Below are 24,993 nucleotides of genomic sequence, written 5' to 3'. Positions count from 1 at the left end.
ACCCCTTTGCAACTTTTCGAAAGTAAATTTATCCCCACCCTGTTTTGTTCAGTAATTTGAGTTTACACTTCTACCATAATAAAGCAACCGACAAAGGGGAAATTTTAAAATACTGTTTTTAACATTATTATTTTAAGTTCAAATAACAATAATAATAGCACATAACAATGTTATTTCACTTATTTATAACAACTAATGATGAACGTATACCAGAACCAAACACAGTCGGTCAATATGTACAAATCCAGAATCAACAAATCTACCCCCTGGATAGGTGAAATTTACCCCTGGGGGTAAATCTACCCCAGGTTGGGAACCCTTGAGATAAATAATGCTGAAATGTGACATTAAAATTTGTATATGCATCATCGACGATTTATCTCAAAACTATTCACAAAATGAAGTTGTTTACAAGTACACTGATACTTATTCTATAAATGGGGCAGCTCATCTGCTAGCACCATCTTGCAAAGTACCATTATACCTGCTGGTCTAATTGGGGGTTCATCTTCCACTTTGTTATATTTTATGCTCTAATGTGGGCAAATTATGTTAACTTGTATTTCTTTTTTTAATATTGGCTAATAATTTGATTGCCATTAAGTCAGTAATAACGATTCCTTTTTTTAAGGTTGCTTTCCAGAATTTATCTTGGAAAAAGTTCCCGCAATGCTTGGTGACACAGCATTCACCACTCCATTAGAAAACTTGGAAGACGGAGATGGTTCAAGAGTAGCAGAGTGCAAAAGACCTAGGAGACGGAGTGTTGGAGGTTAATAAAATTTGATTTCAATAATGTCCTTTTTTTTCTAAATCTTTTTATATTTAGTATTTCGTGTTCATCCTTCATTTGATTTAACGTATCTTATTTGCTGCAAGTGCAGTTGATCATTCAATCTTAAGTTAAAACAAAGGAATTCCTTGTATTTTCTGCTACAGTTTTCTTTGCATGTAAAAATGAGTTTTTGTAAAAAAATAGTTCCAACATCTTTTCAGTCAATGAATTATAAATCATGTTGGATTTTTAAAAATTCTTCAGGTTCCTGACAATTATTTTCAATCTTAAGAAATCACAATGATTAGTGAACTATTATTTACACGTTTAATTTTGTTTAAAAACACGATCCTCCAAATCTGCCATCATAGCACTGAGAAATGCACTGAACAAATACTCCAAATTGTTAAATAGAAAATTAAGTAAGATGTTTTCTAGATTTTTTTTCACAATTTGATAATTACTATGAAATAATCTAAGCCAACCTATTTACTTTGCACTTTTGATTTTCAATCTTTCATCTTTAACTCTGAATCATATGTGTCTTTGTCAACCTTAATTTGTCTTTCTGCCCAATGAAAATCCAATAGAGAGATGTATGGTGATTTAGGAAAAGGATCCTGCTGTGCATTTTACTACTTGGACGTTTGCAGTGTCAGACCTGGCTCTGAGGCACAGCTGGGATGGGAAAGGTCACACAGCGCCATCGAGATAGGAGACTCTTTAGGTAGCAGGATACAGGAATTTCTGTGGCAGTAAACCTTCAGGATGGTGTGTTCGGGGGGGGAGGAGGACACCAGACCAGAGGAGTAGACCAGAAATTGGAATGAGCAGTGGCAAAGTAGAAGTTAGGACCAGTAGATCACAAAGGAAGGACAGGCCGGGGAGGCGAAGGAATATGGTGATGCTGATGGGCTGAAGTGTGTTTATTTCAATGCCAGGAGTATTCTGGAGAAAGCAGATGAACCGAGCCTGGATCAGTGCTTGGGACTATGATGTTCTGGCCATTGTGGAAATGTTGCGAGAGGAACAAACCTGGCAGCTCAGTGTTCCAGGGTTTGGATGTTTCAGATGTGATCCAGACGGAGGCAAAAGAGGTGGAGGAGTTGCACTACAAATCAGGGAGACTCTCACAGTGGCACTCAGACAGGACATACTGGAGGGTTCGTCCACTGAGGCGATATGGGTAGAGATTAGAAATAAGAAAGCTGCAAGCACTCCAATGGGAATATACTTTAGCCCCCCCCCCAATAGCAAGTGGGAGATAGAGGAACAGATATGCAGACAGATGACCCTGTTGATTTGGTATCTTTTGATAGTCTTAGTGGGTAACTTTAACCCCAATATTGACCGGGACATGCTTGGTGCCAAAGGCTTGGACAGCAAAAAAAAGTATCTAAGTGATACACTATCTCATGGATACACTGTCTTGAAACAATATTTGGATAGTTCAACCCGAGAAGGTAACAAAGTGAATGTTGTGGTGGGAATTGAGCCTGGCGACCTCAGCGGACGAACACTCCTGTATATCCTCTCTGACTACCGCTGTGACGGTCTCCTTGATCAGTAGCGCAACGCCTCCACCTCTTTTGCCTGCCGCTCGATCATGTGTGAAACATTTAAACCCTGGACCATTGAGCTGCCAGTCATGTCCCTCCCTCAGCAACCTTTGCATAATGGTTACTTTTTACTCCTAAGCATCAATCCAGGCTCTAAGTTCATGTTTTTCTTTCACAATACTCCTTGCATTGAAACAAACACTTCAGCTTATCAGCATCACCATATTCCTTCACCTAATAGAGATTCCACCAATTGGATTCAGGAAAGATTTTTTTTAAATCCTAAATTATGGAGATGAGCTCTTAAATATATATTAAAAAGTACATCTTCAAAATCACAATTACCAGCTCAGGAGTTGGTGCAGGGGACAGACATCATCCAGGACATCTACAGCAAAATCTACAGAAGAGAAATATCAAGCAATATTTGTTACATTCATCAATATAGTATCATAAAAACATATTGATCAATATTCATAAGCCATTTGGTGTTAGGTAACAAAGAATTGTGCAGTCAAACCCCATATACAGAGCATAGATTGATACTCCCCTGAACAGAAAGGAAAGCTCTACAGCGGGTAGTCCATAGAGCTCAGAGGGCCATCGGAACACAGCTACCAGACTTGGAGGGCATCTACAACACACGATGCCTCAGAAAAGCCACCAGCATCCACAAAGACTCTTCACACCCCTGCAACAGTCTGTTCGAACTCCTTCCATCGGGCAGACGATACAAGGCCTTCTATGCCCGCACCTCCAGACTCAGGAACAGCTTCATCCCCAGGGCCATAGCTGCTATGAACCGGTCCTGCTGAGCCGGATGGCCACAACGCATAGATCAACTTGCACTTTACCCTGTCCAAAACTGTTACAACTGTTCGTTTCGTTGGGTTGCTGCTGTCTAAATTACCTAAATTATTGCATCGTATGGGAGGCGCATTCCCAATCTCGTTGTACCCCTGGGTACAATGACAATAAAGATATATTGTATTGTATTGTATATTTGCAGCCGTCAAATAATAAACTAATTGAAAGTCAATATTTGAACCAGGATTTCCCAAAACAAGATCCCAGTGACTTGCTCTGTTCCCTCAATAGTTCTCTCTTCTGGCAAATAAATATTTTCCAGGATTGTATAAATATCAAATATTGAATTAAAAGAAGGATATCTTGTTAAAATGTTTACAAGAAATTTTGGAATCCTGAATTAAAGTTCAGAAATACAATTTAGCATATATATGTTCAGAGAATTTCACATTTTTTAATATTCCTGTAATTTCAAAATACTTTGCTTTTAAAGATAATGGATATGTTTTAGATTTAAGGATGTGTAAAAGCTGTTTTATTGACCAATTAATTGTTTCAATATGAAAAAAGGTGGTGCAATATGGTACAAGATACATATCAGTAAAAAGCAGTTGTGGATTTGATTGTATTTTTCTCTTGTGTCTTTCAGATATTGTTAGTGGAGCACTGAGTAAATTTAAATCAAATAGAACACCTTCTGCTACTCACCCTGATTCATCGGGTAGGTAGAACAAGAAATGTATTTATGACCTACTCGTGAAAAAAAAAACCTGTAGCAAGTATACCAAAATATACCAAGTATACACCTGTATACAGGTCAAATGAACCATTAGAGATTAGTGTTTTCTTATTTTTAACTTGCATCAATATCATTAATGTTACAGAAGTCTCTCGAAGTTTAAACCTTAATGTGTGTTCCATTCCCTCACTCTAAACCAGTTCCACTGAAATGGATAATAATCAAACTTATTATTTAAAATAGTTGCTGGATGTACTTCCATTGCCTATCATAGTAACTGACATGTTGTGGTATACAATTGGAGGTAAAATATAACTGTTTTTGCAAGAAGAACATCGTGATGGCATTTTAACAATGGAACAACAATACAAAAGTATTGTTTTTGTTCAAGAATCTTGTTTTGTTTTTCTCAATGCTACTCTATCCAGGAGTCAAGAAGACAACCCATTATCTTTGGGTTGCTCAGCCTTGCCAACATTGCCCAGGTAGTGAATAAACTTTAAAATTGTGGAGAAATCATAGATTTCTTTGTGACTGGGGTAGCAACAGACTGACTCTACTGCCTTCCTCTTCCATTCCAACTTCAAATGTGTACAAATAAACAAAATGCACGTCAGGCTAGCATCTGTGGAGTGAAATGGACATATGAGGTTTTGTTCCTATTACTTCTCTCCACTGTTGGATAGGATAGATCCAAAAAGTAATTAAATCCAAATTGTGTGCAGTGATTAATCAAACACCAGCAAATGTTGAATAGTTGTAAAAGTAGGTTTACATTTTGCAGATAAATTTGCTTCAGTTAATTTTTTTAATCTTTGCAAGACAGTCTTTCGCAACAAAATCTAAACCCAGAGGCACAGTGACCTCTTGCTATTGAGGGCGTGCAGCGTAGGTTTACTAGGTTAATTCCCGGAATGGCGGGATTGTCATATGTTGAAAGACTGGAGCGACTAGGCTTGTATACACTGGAATTTAGAAGGATGAGAGGAGATCTTATCGAAACGTATAAGATTATTAAGGGGTTGGACACGTTAGAGGCAGGAAACATGTTCCCAATGTTGGGGGAGTCCAGAACAAGGGGCCACAGTTTAAGAATAAGGGGTAGGTCATTTAGAACTGAGATGAGGAAAAACTTTTTCAGTCAGAGTTGTGAATCTGTGGAATTCTCTGCCTCAGAAGGCAGTGGAGGCCAATTCTCTGAATGCATTCAAGAGAGAGCTAGATAGTGCTCTTAAGGATAGCGGAGTCAGGGGGTATGGGGAGAAGGCAGGAACGGGGTACTGATTGAGAATGATCAGCCATGATCACATTGAATGGCGGTGCTGGCTCGAAGGGCCGAATGGCCTCCTCCTGCACCTATTGTCTATTGACCTGTGACAATAGTAATAGACATAAAGGCGATTTAAAAAAAACAAGAACAGTTTGTTGGAGGAACTCGGCAGTTCAAGCAGCATTAAGACTGAGAGTAACGTGGAGATGGCTAGTTTAAAAGGGTGAGGTAGGGGTGAGACAGGAGCTGACAGAAGATAGTAGAACCAGTTGAGGAGGGGGCTGATGGGCGGAGGGGAGGGTGGAGTAGAGTCAGGCTGAAAGGTGGTAAGTGGAGACAACAAAGGGCTACATATTGTATCTGATGTGAAACCAGATATGGGGCAAATGGAACAAACCTTTTGGTCAGTATATCTTCTCTAAAGGGGATTTAGATAGGCTGCGTAAATAGGTTGATAAGTGATAGATGTAATGCTGAGTATAATATGTTGCTAACTATTACAGTTACATGGGAAGAATAAGATAACCTTCTAAAAGGGATACAAGAAGAAAGAGATTTGAAAGTAGATATACATATTTTGTAAGTGACAGAGCTGGTTGAGAATATGAGTTCAAAAAGCATAAGAGATAAAATGTTATGTGGAACGAATGGAAAAGCTAGCATTGAAATTGGAGAAATTGTGAAGGAATCAGAGAAAGTATTTAAAATCATTAAGGATACAGATCGAGAAAATGGAGAGAAACTGTTTCTAATGGCAGAGGGGCAAGGAAAAAACCCCCCGCTAGAATACAATTTGTAACACACTCAGGATACTGGTGTTTCAATTTGTGCATTCCAAAGGGAGTTGATAATTTACAAAGCAATGGGGGGGGGGAAGGAAATGAGACAAGCAGTATAGTTCTTGCATGGAACTCATTTTGTGATAATGCAAAAATGTCTTAGAAACAACCTGCAAAGAAGACATGCTAGATTTTGATGATGAGTAATAAGCCAAATTTAATTATTAGTGTGCCTGTGCATCACTATTTATTTTAGCGATCATGGTATGGTTGAGTTCAATGAAACGTTTGATAGTTTTGAGTTTGGATTTAGATCCAGATTTGGCTGGCTTTAACATGATAAATCATTGTCCACCATAGAAAACTAGAAAAATCAGCAGAAGATCAGTGGAATGTGTTCAAATTTAATTTAAATAATTTTAGATCACTGTGAAGTACAAGCTCTACTTCCCAAAAAGACAGCCATTGGTGATCATAGAGTTAAGAGACAACTATTTAGATCCCTTAAAATAGTAACAGTGACATTGTTAATGAAAATAAAGCCACAGTGTATTGAATTATTATAAGAAAATAACTGCAGATGCTGGTACAAATTGAAGGTATTTATTCACAAAGTGCTGGAGTAACTCAGCAGGTCGGGCAGCATCTCGGGAGAAGAAGGGTCTCGACCCGAAACGTCACCCATTCCTTCTCTCCCGAGATGCTGCCCGACCTGCTGAGTTACTCCAGCACTTTGTGTATTGAATTATTAATTTGTTTAGAATTTGGCAATGAACTGGAGATTGATAGCTTTGTAAGTCACATCACTCAAAGGATATCATTACAAACAGCCATTGATTGGCTGAGATTTTCCAGTATTTTCTTTTAGGGAAAATGGAACCAATGGATTTCCATGCTGAACAAAATTAGGTCAGTCTATATGGCATACAAAAAGGATAGAATGTACTTCCTAAATTGCTAAAGTCCAAAGTTACCCGAGAGTCCATGTATAATGTCTATGATAATAATATAGATTTTGGGTTACAATTTTGAATAGCAGCAGAAAGAGACACAAGTAGGAGTCTTCTAAATAGGTCCCCTATGTATGACTTTTCGACAAACTAGAGCATAATGGGGAAATACCCATGGTACAGTTGCAGGGACTTGTAATTGTCATGGGAAATTCTCCAAATTATTGGAGGAACCAGATTAGCAAGTTCATTGTAGAAGAAGAATTTGTGAAATATGTCATGGATTATTTCTTGGAACGTTGTTACAGAACAAGGCATTTTAGATCTGGTCATGAATAATGAGGAAGGATTAATAAGATTCAATAGTTAAAGATACCCCCAGGTGGTAGTGACCATTTACACAGAGGTGAACACGTAGCGAGTGCCTGGCGATATAGCATTCGGTGCTCATGATGTGCCAACCTCAATGTAAGCAATAGCAAGCTTAAACTAGATGCCTGATTTATAAAGCACCTGTGGCCATCGTGAGCATCTGGCTGCATGTCATTTCAGCTCCCCTTCCGTTTCTACTGCGACTCGGATACATGGGACAACATATGTTTCCTTTGTCTTATATGTAATCTGTTTGGACACAACTTTAATGTTTTAAATCTTTGTTCTTGAACATCAACTAATTAGCAATCTCCTTTTTTCTAAACTTTGTTAGAAACATCTTCAGGAACTCCAATAATAAAGACTCCAACATGGAAACGGAAACTACTGGTAGATTCTTCTCAAAGCCTTGGATTGTCAAATAAAAAAAGGTATGTTTTTTATAGGTATAGGTGAAATTGTTTTGTGTCAAAGTTTGTTTATTTTGAAATGTTTAAACTATTTGCCCGATATCCTGATTTTTAAATCTCAAGCAAGTTCTAGTTTAATTGTTCCAAGATCTTGTGAAATATTTCAGATGAAATTATATTTTCCATCATGAAAGTAGTCCTGCTTCTGTTGAATGAATGAATGAAAGTCTGACTTCCATTTGCCACTAAATTGCTAAAACTGCAGTACTACAATACCCGTCCTATTCTTGTCCCATTCTATCCAACACAAATTAAAGCTAGGAATTCTTTGATTTTCTGAGGTGAGCTGAAGAACGTCAACATACTTCATATCTCCAAGAATATGGAAACTAACAAGATAACCATTTCAACGACAGTTTGTTTATTGTCAGTCTAAGTCACTGTTTCAGTATTTCATGTTGACTTTTTGAAATTGAAAATCCCTTTTTTATCATTCACAAAAAATGACGTTGTGAGGTAAAGTGACTTATTTTTCACAGGCGAGCTCGCAGGCACAATATAGCTTTGGAACTATTACCCAGTGGTTTCCTGAGCCAGAATTGTACACCATCAGTTGGGATCAAGAAGAATGATGGTATGAATGAAACTTGTAAGTTTACTTTTAATCAGCGTATTTTGGGGCATTTAGTACCTTTTGTAAACCCTTGTTTTTTATTAAAATAAAATGAGTCCTGCAATGCAAATAACAATGATTTTGCAGTAGCTCGGAATTGTAGGAAATATTGTCACTCTTTACTTCAGGCCTGTTGTCTGTTCCAATTTCCATTGCCCTACCAAACTAAACCTCCGTATGGGTACTGTTTAATTCCTACTCCTTTGACAAAATACTTTGTCCAAGTATTTCCTTGTATGGTCTATTACCTTTTGTTGGTGATATTCTAACCATGTCCATTAATTTGTTACGGGCTGTGTATCCTATGAAAAGTTATACAAACCCCTGACATCCAATATCTTTCCACACATCCACATGTTCCAATGTCAGGAATGCAACAGAATATATTTGCTAAGATTACAGCAGGTCCAATGATATTCAAAGCTTTGCACCATTTGTGGACAGAATCGTGCACTCCATTGACATAGTAACCCACCTGTTCACACACTGACTGTGCTTTACCCTGATCTGTTTCAAATTTACAATTGCACTGTATTACTTACCTAGGTTACTCCAACCCCCGATGTCTGCCATTTTGACTTTGAAATAAATTATTGTTCCTTCAACATTACTGGCTCTAAATCCTAGAGGAAGTCCCATCGTCATTCTTGAGTTATCTATCTTAGAAAAGTTTAGGAATGGGTATGAAATTTGCTAGTGGCATCCATGTGCTGTTGCAGAATTAGAAAAAGCATCCTGATGAGCACCTATTATTTGCATTTTAAATCTTAAGATAATCAAAAAGCTTTGTAATGAAGAACTTAAAGTTTCTGAAGAGATTTGTTGGAATAAATTTGTGATGACGTGCTTTTGCTCAGTTTGTGACTGGCCACAATGTACTTTTGTTGAAGGCACTCCACAAGTGTCACTGGAATCATTGCAAGGTTCACTATTGCTATCTAATGAAAGTGATACAGTTCAGTCAAATGCATCAACTAATCGACGGAAAAGTGAAAGACTCGAGAACAAAAGAGTGGAAAGGTATTTATCAAATACTTGAAACAATCTCAATGTTAATATTAGCTTATTAAATTTATTCATAAGATTTTGTATGCACTTGATGATGGGACTTAAATTGCAATGGGGTTGCAGCAAAATAGGAGGAAAGTCTTGCGATAATTGTACAGGTACAGTTTTGATCTTATAGCAGGATACATTTGCAATGGAGACACAAATATTGGAGTAACTCAGTAAGTCAGGCAGCATCTCGGGAGAGAAGGAATGGGTGATGTTTCTGGTCGAGACCCTTCTTCAGAAAAGACCATCAGTCTGAAGAAGGGTCTCGACCCGAAACGTCACCCATTCTCTCCTGAGATGCTGCCTGACCCACTGAGTTACTCCAGCATTTTGTGTCTACCTTTGATTTGAACCAGTATCTGCAGTTATTTTCCTATGCAATGGAGACAATTTATAAAGAAAATTACTATTTTCTTGGAAGAAAGGGGTTCATTCTTGGTTGAGCAAGCTAGGTCTATACTTTCTCGAGTTTGAGAAAAAGATTTTATTGTTATGTCTGGCAAATGCCAGGTACACAAAGATAAATGCCGAGAGGGTGTTTTTCCTCGGGTAATTTAGAGCAAGGATACATGGTTTTGGTACACTGATTTAGGTGGAGATTAGGTGAAATTCCCTCTGAGGGTAACAAGTGTTTAGAATTCTGTATCTGAGACAGCTATGAAGCTGAATCAGCCAACTTTTGCTTTTTTATTGTCACCAATTTTTAAAAAAAATCTGTTTGAGCTTTTCATCTGTATAATTTATTGTGGGGTCATTTCTATTTTTCTTGCTCACTTCTGGTTATCTTGTACAGTATGCATTTCCTACTGTACCAAGTTATTATGGTCTTCCAGATCTCCGTTCCCACCTTCAACCTCCCTACGTCAAGCTTTCTCCTGTGTACTATTTATTACTTCTTTTTCCCTGATACTTTTGCCACTAAGAGGGATCATTTTCACTTTGAATTTCCTTTTGACATTTACAAAGTAAAATTAGTTGTTTTAAATCCAGACTGAAAGCAAGTGATGATACACTTGAAGCCAATTGATTTCTTCTTCACTTTTACTGTTTTGTTATCCATAACTTTGTTTGTCTATTTCATTTACTAACGGGAAAATCACAGCCTAGTGTTTGTTTAATTCTCACATGCCCAATTATAAAATTATCAATTTTACTGATCTGACTTTAGTTTTAAATTCATCATTGGGTCCAATTTTCTACTTGCTCAAAAATCTTATCTTCACAATATCCCACTTTGCCCCTTCCCAATTTCAATCCAGTATTACTTCATTGCACTTTTGTTTAGAGATAATACTAACAACGTTAAAGGGTTTTTATATACGTGACATCATGGAAAATGGTGCTTACACGGTACTCTTTCCAAAATTAGCTTTAATGAAATAATTTTGGCTGCTGCTAAAACCGATATTGCACTAATGAGCAGGCATATTTGTGGAAGCAAATGTAAAGGATGTGGCATTCAAGGAGGAAGAAGAGACATGAAGCTGTACATCTGCACGGTCGATACCTGTTCAACTTACTGGAGCAGCTTTACAGTCTTGTTAAAAACAAAATGATTGTCAATAATGAAGCAACTGTTATTGAAACATTTTTCAAAACGAACTGACTTTTACCTACAGTAGTCATGGCAATGTTTGGTTTTGGAATGCTTGCTCTGTGTGCGCGTAACGTGGAGTTGAGTTCTGCTGCTCATGTTGAGGTTGTTGATTTGGAACTTAACCCAATTAAGTTTTTAGCAGGGGTGTAAAATGTAGCCATACAAACCAACAATATTCCAAAATTGTGCACTTACTGTAATAGCAATTGGCACACTGTTTGGATAGGGCCTCTCCAAACAGAACAACATCAAAGCTGCACCATCATCCCTCGCAGATGGACGGATGCTAATTAACTAGCTAATCAGTACTTAATGGGTTTCAAGCAAATGCCCTAAATCATCTTGGATTTCTGGTTCTAATAACTAGCTAAGTAGTCCTGCTAGAAGTGTGAATAATAATAACAATTATTTCCAGACTTAACCAAGTTCTGTGGTCATTTGAAGTATTTAGAAATTATTTGACTTCCAGGTTGGAGTCGGGGAAAGCTTGTTGTTTTTCTCCAAAACTTAGTCGCAAAGAAATGGTCCGCAAATCCTTGCGCTTGAGATTTAGCCTTGGGAAAAGCAAAGACACGGTAAGTTGATGTTGCAATAATTATTTTATATTTGAATACTTTTCATTTGTAGCACACCCAAACCTGACAATTCTGAAGTTGTTATGGACAACATTATTTAAAAAATAGCAGTTCGAGACAGAAGAGAAAATCGGAAACAAATTGAAACAGAGTACAGCCGCATCTTGGGAGGGGGAGGTGTAATAAAGTGGTTAAGTACACGCTAAGATACAAGGCATCATTTTATTGAAGCACTTACATCATAGGACCTGCAGTACATTACAGCTCCAAGCTGCTACATCTACTGCCTGACATAGGCGAGTTCTTAATATTATAAAGCACGTACTAGGCGGGACTACTACTAACAAGCACTACGATTGGCCAGCATGCAATAGCCCATTTACAGGAGGTAACCTAAAATTGTTAGTGATGAGTCCTGAGGATTACAATATGACCAGGCATTAGAAATGTTATAGATCAAGGTTATTTGTGAGTAATGTAGAGTGCCAAAAAAAGTGGGAAGAAGATGGATAATTGCACCGACACTGACTGGAACCTTGTGCTCTGAATGGGAATGTTCTGCAAAGAGGTCTCCTATTTGCATTTGATTTCTCAAATGTAGAAGAGACGACAATAAGAGCGCCGAATGCTATACACTAAATATGAAGTGCAAGTGAATTTCTACTTCACATGGAAGGACTATTTGGGTTCCTGGATGCTGGAATGGGAAGAGGTCATGTGTATGTGTTGTATCTCATGCAATTGCAAGGGAAAGTGCTGTGAGTAGGGGAGAAGTAGATAGGGATAAGTCACCCTAGCACAGGCATTCCATGGCTGAAGGGCCCGTTTCTGTACTGTATAACCATGACACCCTCTCTCCGCAGTTACCCCTCACGCAACTTGAAACATTCTTGTTTTTTCTCATTTGGATGAATGGCCCTTCATTCCACTTTTCCATTAAAACCCACTTTTTTTAATTTTCAGCAGCGGCAATTTTTTTTATTCCACTGTACTGTTTTTTATTAATTTCTGAAAGTTTTTCTGCGTTTCATTTAGATGTTTTGGGTAGACTTCTTGGAATTATTGAATTACCAAGTAGGCATAAAATTCAAAAGGAGCACAGATTATGTCAACCTAATTTAACCAATTCCTTCATGTCTTTCCTTCTGCTCCTGCTTTGGTCTTTTTCTTAGGTGAATAGAATTTTTACTAGCCCGGTGACTGAATGATAAAGGGAATTAAATGGTGTGGCACAGCAGGTTAAAGGCCCACCAGGACATCCGAGATATCCTCATTCTTTAGGGAACAGGGGTTCCCCTCGTTCATCAAAGATAAAGCCCTCACATGTGTCTCCTCGGTGCCCCACAACTCTGCTCGTGTTCCCCCTAGTCTTTACCTTTCACCTCATCAGCCATCGGATACAACACTCCGACATACCACCCCTAGTCACATCAACCCATCTCCACCCCTTTCCGCCTTCCGAAAAGACTGTTCCCATCCCCCCCCCCCCCCAAAACTCCCTGGTTAACGCATCCCTTCCCACCCCCTCCCCAGGTACCTTCCCCAGCAACCACAGAAGATGCGACACCTATCCCTATACCTCCTCCCTCAACACCAAGGGACCCCGGCAGTCCTTTCAGGTTAGGCAGAGGTTCACTTGCACCTCCTCCAACCTGATCTACTGTATCTGTTGTTCAAGGTGTGGACTCGTATACATCGGCAAGACTAAACGTAGACCAGGCGATCGTTTCACTTAACATCTTCGCTCAGTCTTCCTTGGCCTACCTGATCTCCCAGTTTCCAAACACTTAAATTCCCCTTCCCATGCTGACCTTTCTGTCCTGGGCCTTCTCCATTGTCAGAATGAGGACAAATGCAAATTGGAGGAACAGCACCTCATTTTGTTTGGGCGGCTTGCAACCCATCAGTATGAATATTAATTTATCTAACTTTGTGACCCTTGCATCCCTTCTCTCTCCATCCCTCCCCCACTCAAATCATCTTGTGGAGTCACATTGTCTGTAACTTGTTTTCACCTAGTCCACAGTTGACAATGGCCTGTTTCTTTTTATCATCGTTACTTTTTCACATATCTTTCATTCATTTGTTCAATCATTTTAACAGGGAATAATGTTCAGTGCAAGGTAAAGTCCGATTGAAGATAGTTTGAAGGTTTACAATGAGGTAGATGGTATGTCAGGACTGCTCTCTGATGGTTGGGTGGTTCAGTTGCCTAATAACCATTGGGAAGAAATTGTCCCTGAACCTGGAGATATGCGTTTTCAAACCTTTGTACCTCTTGTCTGATGGGAGAGGGGAGGAGGGAGTGACCGCAGGTGACTGGGACTTTTGCTTCAGTTTTGCACTTTGTAGTTTATGTATATTGTTTCTTTCGTGAAATTGTAAATATGTTTTAACCTTATCTTTACTGTCTGCACAGTCAGAGAGTCTGGTGTATAATTTACAAAATTCCAACAAACACATGTTGATAATTTAAGATTAGTCCCAACTCAATGTCACCCATCCATGTTCTCCAGAGATGCTGTCTGACCTGCTGAGTTACTTTCTGCATTAAAAAAATAATAATTTAAACTCGGAAAATAAAGTTCTAGATAATGGAAAGGGCTTACCAGACTTCTTACATGAGCTACTTTGTTAGTTGGAAATTATTTCAAATTATTGTTAATATACAAAAGATTCAAATGTTTTGTCATGTCACAAAAACTTGATACAAGTTTGTATCAAGACTCGCATATTTCTAGATTATATTTTCATACAAAAAATGGCTCCAATCTAAGAATTGAAATAGCAACATTTATCTCATGAAATCCACTCTGCGTTTTATTGTACATGCATGACCATGAAAAGCTGACCACCACATTATTCCTTAATGATGAGCACCATTAACTTTTCCATTATAACTCCAAACCTGAACCAAAATGTCCTGACATTGTTCATTAATGTAAATTACAAACCTGTTGTACTGAACTCCAAGCCAATTTGACCTAAGCATCATTTAAAATCAAGTTCGACTTACAAGATGTTTTGCTTCTGTGCAGAATACCATCTCTTCTGGAATCCCAGCACCAAAGGGTTCAGAAAACATTGGCTGGCGACTAGCAAATCAAGGTGACAGTTGCAGTCACAACTGGTTCTCAGTGGAAGATCTGCCATTAACTCAGGATCGAAGGCACAAAGATGCAAAGGGTAAATATTAAAAAGCTGAGCATTGAATTCTCCAATTTTAGATAACCCAGACCCTGTCTGTCCCTTTCTCTCTCTTCCTATCTACCCTAGTCCTTTCACACACACCCTTTTCCCCCATAATAACACCAGCCCACAATCCTGATGGTTCTACACCTGGTACACCAAATAATAGTTGCCACACTCGCTCTATTTCCTGTGCTTCCTTTCAACTTAATAGGTATTTGGGCCCATCTCCCTTTCTATTCGCCTGGTTCACTGGAAAATGTATACTGTGTAGCACAAAATAATTAAGAGTGAGGTATGAATATAAATAATATCCAGTGGACCAGAAATTCAACCAATCAATGCGCTGAATCTGCCAGATTATTGGAGTTGAGCTATACCCACCCAGTTACCCCATCAGACACCTAACCAAATGTAGAAGAAATGTGGTTACCAAATTGGCCTCATCATTAACCTCTGCATTCGGAGCACCATAGTGAAAGCAAGTCATTCTCCACCACAAGGTGCTGCTCCAGAAGAAGAAAATAACAATGGACAGAATTAGCTTGAATTATGTGTATTTTGAGGTAAACAATTTATCTGATCTTATTGGATGGCAATGCAGGTGAAAAAGGATTAACTTCAACATCTTTTGATTTTGAGCTGGCAGTCTGTATTCCTGTCAAATAGGCAGACTTTACCACACCACTGTATATTTGCCTAAATAAACAAGGGCATGGAGTATAATGACCATCCATCCAGAAGCAATAATACTTGCTGGGGTTTGGGAGAAAATAAAGTTGCTCATACCATCTAGAGAGGAAGGAAAAATGATATCCTCCCCTCATAAATGCAAGTTTTAATTTCATCAAACATGGTCCTTCTGCTCTCTTATCTATATTGTTTCAACTCATTGCTGTCTACTACAATGCTGTAACTATCAAATGTAAAATAAATAATTGCTAGTTCCCTGCATCACTTTGTATGATTGGAAATTAGGTTTTCTATTTATTATATCTCTTTACTTTTCAGGTTGGAAGCGCAGAAGTAAATCTGAAGAAAATCTTCTTACTCCAATAAGCAATAAAGATGCACATCGAATGTCCTGGAATGGTGCTAGTCCTGCAGTGTCCCAAGTAACGTGTAACCATGTGGAAATGGAAACCACCTTAGAGAGTTATCTCAATTCCAGAAGCAGTCAATCAGAGCCTGCACTAGTCATTGGAAAACCACCCACTGTACCAGTGGATTTACAGAATCAGAACATAATTCAGAAAAAGAGCAATGATTCATTAAATCAGACTGGAGAAACTGTGAAAATTAAAAAGGCATTTTCCGATTCAGGAAATGGCCTCTGTTCATTGAGTGTCAGCCACAGATCTTCCACCGAGAATGATTTATGTCGAAGTAATTTGCTTACTCAACAGACATCCAGTACATCCACCCCTCAGAAGGAGGATCAACCATTAGAAGGTCTCTCCAATCAAAAATGGTCATCCTCCAAATTGCCATCCCAACCAGTTACAAATATAATACCTGAAAATGTTGAAATAAATCCCTGCCGAACCACCATGAGCAAAACACCTGGGATGTACAATAATCTAAATTGCTCAAGTAGTTTGGATCAGCAGGAGAAAAATAGAGTTGCCGTTCTACCAAACAAAAGCATGCCTTTTCTACCTTTAGCTGTAGCTCCTAATTTGGACAAAAAGTGTGTTAAGGTACTTTCAATACCAGTACTGTCATTTCCTGAGTCCAACCATAAACAGAAAGTGCAGGATGAAAATAGTATTCCTGTGGAGATATTAACTCTGCCAACCTCATCAGACGTAGATGATGATCAGCATCATTTTGATGCATTCTCAACCAATGAATTGGGTAAAAGGAATGATATCTGGACTTCTGCAGATACAACTCCAGTTTCAGAATTCCCTTCAAGGATGCCTATTTTGGAAAGAAAGATTTCAGCAGAAGCTATGCCAGAGACTGAATGTGGTCATCACTTCAAAGTAGTTGAACATATTCATCGATTTAATAGCCTTTCTTTGAATGATCGAACTCTAAAACATAAAGATGTTCTATCACCTTTAAAGTTCAGACGTACTCCAGTCCATCAGTCCATTAGAAGGATAAATGCCTTATCATCTGGCAGTGACAAATTAGTACCCAGCAGGACCAGATCATATAAAATTGCAGTTGGTTCTCCAAAAGTTAAGCCATTAAATTATGAAAGTGGTTTGTCATTTAATACAAATACATTTACAGTAAAACAAAATGTAAGTATAAAGCAAAGTAATCAAAGAAATGATGCATGTCATTTATCTACTGAAAGGTTTTGCAAAGCCAGATTACCAATACATACAAAACACTCTGGAGCTTATAAAGAAAAGAATTTGGGCAGCCAGCACAAGAACTCTGATCAAAGAGGCAACCAGTCTGTTTTTGAGGATTGGACTAATAGGAAAATTTCAAGAATTCATCTAGTTGATTGTGTGCTGCCAAAGCACAAAGTACTTACCAAAGGATCTGGTGCAACTCCAGAAAAATCATTTTCTAATGTGCTGCATAAAGTTTCGGAAAAAGAAAAAAATAAATACAAAGGTTCACCAAAGTGCCCGATATCAACAACAAAACTTACAACTAAAGCCATAGACCTCTAAATCTATGGGAAAACTTTATTTTTCTCATTGCATTGCTGCTGTTTGATGCTTCCAATTGCACATTTTGTTTAAGTTAATTTTATTGTTGATTTTTAAGTTGTAATTATTTTGAATGCTGGGGTTTATTAAACTTAAATTGTGTAACGATTTTCTGAATATAATGCTGAACAATTTTTGTAATTGGATAATATCCTTTTACAAGTATTCCAATGTATTATGATACCGTGTGTCTAAACCGGACTACTCTACAAGTGCTATGGGTCAGCTAACAGTTTGTGTTGATAGTAGAAATGAAAAGGCATGCTGAATAAATTACTATGATTTTATTAATGTTTAACCAAAAATAATGTAGACATTTTAAGAAAATCATCGTAAAAAATTGGCTGTTCAGTGGTGTCCAACATTATACTAATGTATATAGCTGGCTGTCCAGCTGGGCTTGCCATCTTGATTCTATTTAAAACTATTTATTTTGTATTGAAATCTTCTTATCCAGAAATCGTGTTAAGCACTTTTAGTTATTATACTGTAGCTTTGAACAGAATAGCTCAAGTACTCTATAAACAGAGTACTGTGTTATAAAGAAAATCACATAAGAATCGTTGAACTTTTTGCAGCAATTTTGTAACTAATAATTCAAGTGTGATTGCCAGTTGATTGAGGAGAATAAATACGATCAGTAAGAAACTATTCATATCAGACAAAAATAAGTTTGGATGATGAATGTTTGCAGTATTTGAAATAATAAAAAGTGTTCTCCTATTTGCTGTGCTGTTGTGTTACATCAGATGTTAAATTACAGCCACCAATGCCATTTATATTTGTCTCCAGATAACACTGAATCTACAAGAGAAGCATAATCTTAATAACTTCTGAATAATAAAGATTGGCAGTGAAATTAACTAGACGGGTGTGCACCTGCTGGGTGCAAATCTCTCGAGCACTGAGACATTAGTTACACTCAATTGTTTCCAACACTAGACTCCCAAAATAGACACGTCCCAGTATTGTCACAATAGGAAACCACCAGGTGTTTGAAGCATATAGTGGCACTAACCTCTGGATGCACCAAATCCAAATTTGATTTTGAGATATCCTGCCATCATTAATATAACTATAGTTATATATGTGAGGTGCTTAAATGCACCATTGCAACTTTGGTCAGAATTTCACCTCTCTTTTTTTAGTCCACCTTTTGTAGTCTGAACGACACTTTACACCAACTGATTTGAGGCCTGCTGGTATGGAGTCGATGATTTGGTGCTTAATTTGCCAAATGTCCAAATCTATTACAAGTAACTCTGGACAATCACCACATTATTGTTTGAGATAAATAATTATCAATTGTAAGCGACTGCAATCACTTTGAATATGTATCCACCACAATCATGAATATTTTTTAATGTGAATGGATCTGCAAAATTCACACACATTTTCAACTGGTTTGTTCCACTGGAGTCAAGGGGTCACAGAAGCTCTTGGTGGATTCCAATAATTTTCTTGATTTCAGTGTGCTCCAACTTGTTTTATTCCCAGCCATCAGGTAAAAGATTGGCAACTTGCACGATTAGAGCCATCCCAAGTGTTATTCCATACAATTGCTTCAAAGTAACTTGTTGAACATCAATTCAGAATGCTTAATTCATGCATTTTTTTCGCATCATGGTAACAATGTGATATCCTCACATTCATCTTTCTGTCCATGCAGAATATATTCAGATACAGTAGAGGGTAAGATCATGTCTCATCAGAGGAACAAACTTAAATGGAATAACCATTTATGTCTGTGTATTACAGCTATAACACACTTGGAGGTACAGTGACACAATGAATTAAATATGTCTGCAGTTTGATTGTTCTATCTTTAGTACTCGATAAGGTAGTTGTACGCAGCCAACATTATCATTCATATCCGGACTTCAGATGTGGCCAGCTAAAATAATTTCTAGATAGGTTTCACATTGCTTGATTGCCTGATGCCAATGAGTTGGGATCTATCTTGTGAACTGTCCTAGCCTTTGCTGCAATGATATTGCTTAACTGCAACATCAAGTGCCTGCTAGACATTCAGACCCTTTTCGCTGGTAGCTTCCTTTGAGTTTGCACGTTCATACATGCCTACAACTTCCCTTCCTAACCCATACCATAGGCAGAGTATCCAATAACAACACCAGCAGAGAGTGGAATATTTTCATATGAATGCTGGGTTTGGCTGTGTGAGAAAACCAGACTGCTCCACAGCTCCTGAGAAAAATCCCAAACTTTTCAAAAGGAAAGCAACGTTTACGACTAAAACAATCTTAGGTTTGTATTCTTTTCTCCTCTGCAGCAATTATAATGCTAACACCATTCTGACTGCAATTAGCAAGTAAAACACCCAAAGATTTACAGTCAAGCAAGTGTTTCTAGATCGGCAAATCTGCCTTATTTTCCTGTTGTTATCTGACCACTAGAGGGAGGTAATACAATATAATGTCAACTCCTCCGTAAGGGAAATAAGATGCAAAGTGCTGGAGTAACTGGGTGAGCACATCTCTGGAGAAGTTCAATAGGTGATGTTTTGGGTCAGGACTTTGTGTCTTTTTTGTAAACCAGCATCTGCAGTACCTTGTTTCTACATTCTCCTTAAAGGAATTGGTGTCTTAATGGATGAACATAGAAAAATAGGTGCAGGAGTAGGCCATTCGGTACTTCGAGCCAGCACAGCCATTCAATATGATCATAGCAGATCATCTAAAATCAGTACCCCGTTCCTGCTTTTTCCCCACATCCCTTAATTCCTTTAGCACTAAGAGCTAAATCTAACTCTCTTGAAAACCTACACAAATATTATGTGGCACACTGACTACAGTAAACTAAAACTAGTGCAGTGGGCTCCAATGTAACTGAGGAGGCCAATGTGGAACCACAGATTCTAGCACAGTTGAGCAGGAGACTTCTGACAGTAAAATTCCAATAATCTGACACGCTCGAGACATCAGTGGTGCTGGACTGGTAGATTGGATAACAATTGGATGTTATCTATATATTAAAACTCGTTTGTTTGTTCCTGAACTACAGCCAAAATGGTACACAATAGCGCGGCAATTTTAGGCCCACCTTACCCCCCCCCCCGTCCCTTTGGTGTTAATGGAAGAAGTTTCATTGAAATCGGTGTTATATTTTTAAGTTTAGATCTATCTCCTAGGGAAGGAGGGGAGGGGTACGGGGGGAGGAGATGGTGCTGCACCAATGCAGGAGGGGTTTGGGCCTAATGGGTCCACTTGGTCGAGTATCTATCAATACCTCAGTGGTGCAACTGGTAGAACTGCTGCCTCACAGCACCAGAGACCCTTGTTCGATCCTGACCGCGGCTGCTGTCTGAAGAGTTTGCACATTTTCCTTGTGACCGTGTGGGTTTTTTTGGGGTGCTCCGGCTTCCTATCACGTCACAAAAACGTGGGGCTATATTGATTAATTGACCTTTGTAAATTGCCCCTAGTGTGTAGGGGATAACATAGAACTAGTGTAAACGGTGATCGATGGATGGCATGGACCGAAGGGCCTGTTTCCATTTTATATCTCTAAACTAAACTAAAATGTTCTTCATTCTTTTTTCATGTTGTAATACATTTTCCAGAGAACCAGGTATGTTGAAAGCGAGTGAGAGAAGTGGGGCCCCTGGTTTGCTGGAGGGAGCACAGGAACTGGAGACTGGGTAAGTGGGAAAGGTGCTCAGCTGATGAGTCAAAGTCAAATCATCATGGTTTCTAATAAGGGACTATCGTAGTTTTACTATATTGGTTGTAAACAAAAATCTTCCTTCATTATTCACTATTAGTTTTCTGTTCACTTGTAACATTAAATTATAATTCTTCAGCGTTTAGAGTCATAGACTCAGAGTCATACAGCACAGAAACAGGTCGTTTGGCCCAACTCATCCATGTCAACAATGATGCCCATTTGCCATGTTTGACCTTTATTCCTCTAAATCTTTCCTATCCCTGTTCAAATGTCTTTTAAAAGTTGTATTGAACTTGCCTCAACCACTTTCTCTGGCTAAGGCAGGTAGAACCTCATACGTACAAGCCTCTGAGTGAAAATGTTTCCCTCACATCCTTATTAAATCTTTCCCCTCCCATCTTAAACCTATGCACACTAAGGCAGGTAGTTCTTGACTTCCCAACTGTGGAAATAAGACTGTGCATTCACCCTATTTACACTCATGATTTTTATATTCTCCTCAATCTCCTACACCCCAAGGGATAAATTCTTAGACTGCAAAATATCTCCCTACAACTCAGTTCCTTGATAAAATCTTCAAATATGTGTTCCACTCTTTCTAGCATTCAGTTTCTTTTAATCTCTGCCAGCTTCTCCCGAGGTCAAGATCATAAGAATTAAGAGATTGGACAAATTCCAGGATACTGTGTAATACAACTGTGAGTGCCCCAGGCCAAAAATTGTACTTGACATGGAAGAGTACAAAACTAAAATCTAACACGGGGCACAGTGACGCAAAGGTAGAGTTGCTGCCTTACAGCGCCAGACACCTGGGTTCAATCCTGTGCTGTCTGCGTGTGGTTTGTATGATCTCCATGTGACCGCGTTATTTTTCTCTGGGTGCTCTGGTTTCCATCTACACTGCAAATACGTATAGATTTGTAGGTTAATTGGCTTTGTTTAGTTGTAAAATTGTCCTGAGTGTGTGCAGGTTAGTATACATGGTGACTTTTTGGTTGGCGCCGGCTTGATGGGCCGAAGGGCCTGTTTCAGTGCTATATCTAAAGTCTAATCACAACCACAAGTGATCCTAATCCAATCTAAACCTGAGTATTTACCAACTTTTTCACTTCCAACATGACTAACTTCAGATCATCCCTGCTTTCCCTTTCTATCCCCTCCCCCTTCCCAGTTCTCCCTCTAGTCTTCCTGTCTCCGACTACATTCTATCTTTGTCCCGCCCCCTCCCCTGACATCAGTCTGAAGGGTCTCAACACGAAACATCACCCATTCCTTCTCTCTCAAGATGCTGCCTGAGCGGCTGAGTTACTCCAGCATTTTGTGTCTACCTTCGATTTAAACCAGCATCTGCAGTTCTTTCCTATACCGTTCCAATACAACAGGTAATACAACAGAAACATTTGAATGGCTTTGAGGTCGATCAGAACAAATGAGAAGTATCCATTTGATGAATTTGCTAATGTAATTGTTGAATAATAATCAGGTAATTTGCATCATTTCCACTCCCGCCCTTAAAGGAACACGGCCCATCGTGGTCAGGTGGAACTAGTGTAGATGGGGTTCCTTGTTTGGCATAGGCCCATGGGCATTATGGTCTGTAACCATGCTGTATGGCTCTGTCTTCCTATCTCTCTTCAGGTGCAGGGAATTCCAGTTTACCCAGCTTCGCTGCTCTTCATAATTAAACTCTCAGTAAGATTATGATATGGTTGGGATTACAGAGATATGGCTCCAGGGTGACCAAGACTGGGAGCTCAATATGCAGGGTATTCAATATTCAGGAAGGAAGAAGAGATGGGGTGGCATTGCTGGTTAAATAGGAGATTAATGCAATGGTAAGGAGAGACATTAGCTTGGATGCTGTAGAATCTGTATGGGTGGAACTGTGAAATAGCCAAGGGCAGGAAATGCATGTTGGAGATGTACTCAGACCACCAAATAGCAGTAGTGAGGTTGGGGATAGCACCAAACAGGAAATTAGAGATGCATGTGGCAAAGGTACAGCAGTTATCATGGGTGACTTTAATCTACATATAGATTGGGCTAACCAAATTGGTAACAACACTGAGGAGGATTTCCTGGATTATATACAGTATGGTTTTCTATGCCAATGTGTAGAGGAACAAACTAGAGGGCAGGCCATCCTAGACTGGGTATTGTGTAATGAGAAAGGATTAGTTAGCAATCTTGTTGTGCAAATCCCTTCGAGCACCAGTGACCATAATATGGTGGAATTGTGCATTAAAATGGAGAGTGACAGAGTTAATTCAGAGACGAGGGTCCTGAACTTAAAGAAAAGTAACTTTAATGGTATGAGACAAGAAATGGCTAGGATAGACTGGCTAATGATACAAAGGGTTGATGGTGAATTTGCAATGGCAAAGATTTAAAGATCGCCTGGATGAATTACAACAATTGTTCATCCCTGTCTAGCGCAAAAATAAAATGGGGAACCTCATAAGCTCTCAATGGGAAATTAGCTCAACAGTGGCTAACGGGGGAAATTAGGGACAGTGTTAAATCCAAGGAAGAGACATATAAATTGGCTAGAGGAAGCAGCAAGCTGGAGGACTGGGAGAAATTTAATTCAACAGAGGAGGACAAAAGGGTTAATTAAGAGGGGGAAAATAAAACATGAAAGAAAGCTTGCGGGGATTATAAAAACTGACTGTAAAATCTTCTTTAGATATGTGAAGAGGAAAAGATTAGTGAAGATAAATGTAGGCCCCTTACAGTCAGAAACGGGTGAATGTATAATGGGAAACAAGGAAATGGCAGACCAGTTAAACAAGTACTTTGACTCCTCCCACTTCCTCCAAACCAGAGGCGTAGCTATGGGCACTCGCATGGGCCCTAGCTACGCCTGCCTCTTTGTCGGGTGCGTTGAACAATCCCTGTTCCAGGCGTACACCGGCCCCATCCCCGAACTCTACCTCCGCTACATCGACGACTGCATTGGTGCTACCTCTTGTACCCATGCAGAACTTACTAACTTCATACACTTCACCTCCAATTTACATCCTGTCCTTAAATATACCTGGATTATCTCCGACATCTCCCTCCCGTTTCTGGACCTCACCATCTCCATCACAGGAGACAGACTAGTGACGGACATTTACTATAAACCCACTGACTCGCACAGCTATCTGGACTACACTTCTCCCCACCCGGTTCCCTGCAAAAAGTCTATCCCCTACTCCCAATTCCTCCGTCTACGCCGCATCTGCGCCCGGGATGAGGTGTTTCACACTAGGGCTTCAGAGATGTCCTCGTTCTTCAGGAAACGGGGCTACCCCTCCTCCATTATAGATGAGGCTCTCACTAGGGTCTCTTCTACATCCCGCAGCTCCACTCTTGCTCCCCGTCCCCCACTCGCAACAAGGACAGAATCCCCCTCGTTCTCACCTTCCATCCCACCAGCCAGCGGATCCAACAAATCATCCACCAACATTTCCGTCACCTACAACGGGACCCCACCACTGGCCATATCTTCCCATCCCCTCCCCTCTCTGCGTTCCGCAGAGACCGTTCCCTCTGTAACTCCCTGGTCCACTCGTCCCTTCCTACCCAAACCACCCCAACCCCGGGCACTTTCCCCTGCAACCGCACTAGATGCAACACCTGTCCCTTTACCTCCCCCCTCAACTCCATCCAAGGACCCAAACAGTTTTTCCAGGTGAGACAAAGGTTCACCTGCACCTCATCTATTGCATCCGCTGCTCTAGATGTCAACTTATTTACATCGGTGAAACCAAGCGCAGGCTCGGCGATCGCTTCGCTGAACACCTGCGCTCGGTCCGCATTAACCAAACTGATCTCCCGGTGGCCGAGCACTTCAACTCTCCCTCCCATTCCCAGTCTGACCTTTCTGTCATGGGCC

At 39.4% G+C, this 24,993-nt stretch overlaps 1 protein-coding gene and 1 long non-coding RNA gene across 3 annotated transcripts in view; one reads left to right on the top strand and one right to left on the bottom strand.

The window, feature by feature from the left end:
- LOC144597268 (rho GTPase-activating protein 11A-like) overlaps nucleotides 1-18,069 on the top strand; it is a 31,564-nt gene extending 13,495 nt beyond the window's left edge. The window contains exons 6-14 of one of the 2 annotated variants that reach the window (XM_078406381.1): nucleotides 632-772; nucleotides 3,791-3,862; nucleotides 4,309-4,365; nucleotides 7,586-7,682; nucleotides 8,201-8,310; nucleotides 9,225-9,354; nucleotides 11,457-11,562; nucleotides 14,601-14,748; nucleotides 15,763-18,069. In XM_078406381.1, the coding sequence (XP_078262507.1) occupies nucleotides 632-772; nucleotides 3,791-3,862; nucleotides 4,309-4,365; nucleotides 7,586-7,682; nucleotides 8,201-8,310; nucleotides 9,225-9,354; nucleotides 11,457-11,562; nucleotides 14,601-14,748; nucleotides 15,763-17,390 (2,489 nt within the window). In that variant the 3' untranslated portion in view covers nucleotides 17,391-18,069. The remainder of the gene's footprint in view (nucleotides 1-631; nucleotides 773-3,790; nucleotides 3,863-4,308; nucleotides 4,366-7,585; nucleotides 7,683-8,200; nucleotides 8,311-9,224; nucleotides 9,355-11,456; nucleotides 11,563-14,600; nucleotides 14,749-15,762) is intronic. The other variant, XM_078406382.1, reaches the window with a different exon arrangement.
- The window catches only part of LOC144597269 (uncharacterized), a 30,000-nt gene that overhangs the window by 1,842 nt on the left and 3,165 nt on the right, over nucleotides 1-24,993 (bottom strand). Inside the window, exon 2 of the long non-coding RNA XR_013547714.1 lies at nucleotides 2,680-2,734. This is a non-coding gene — a long non-coding RNA (uncharacterized LOC144597269). The remainder of the gene's footprint in view (nucleotides 1-2,679; nucleotides 2,735-24,993) is intronic.

The sequence above is a fragment of the Rhinoraja longicauda genome, chromosome 10 (assembly GCF_053455715.1).
Source record: "Rhinoraja longicauda isolate Sanriku21f chromosome 10, sRhiLon1.1, whole genome shotgun sequence".
NCBI lineage: Eukaryota > Metazoa > Chordata > Chondrichthyes > Rajiformes > Arhynchobatidae > Rhinoraja > Rhinoraja longicauda.
Note: the sequence above shows the minus strand (reverse complement) of the source record. Positions and strands in the feature narration are given on the sequence as shown.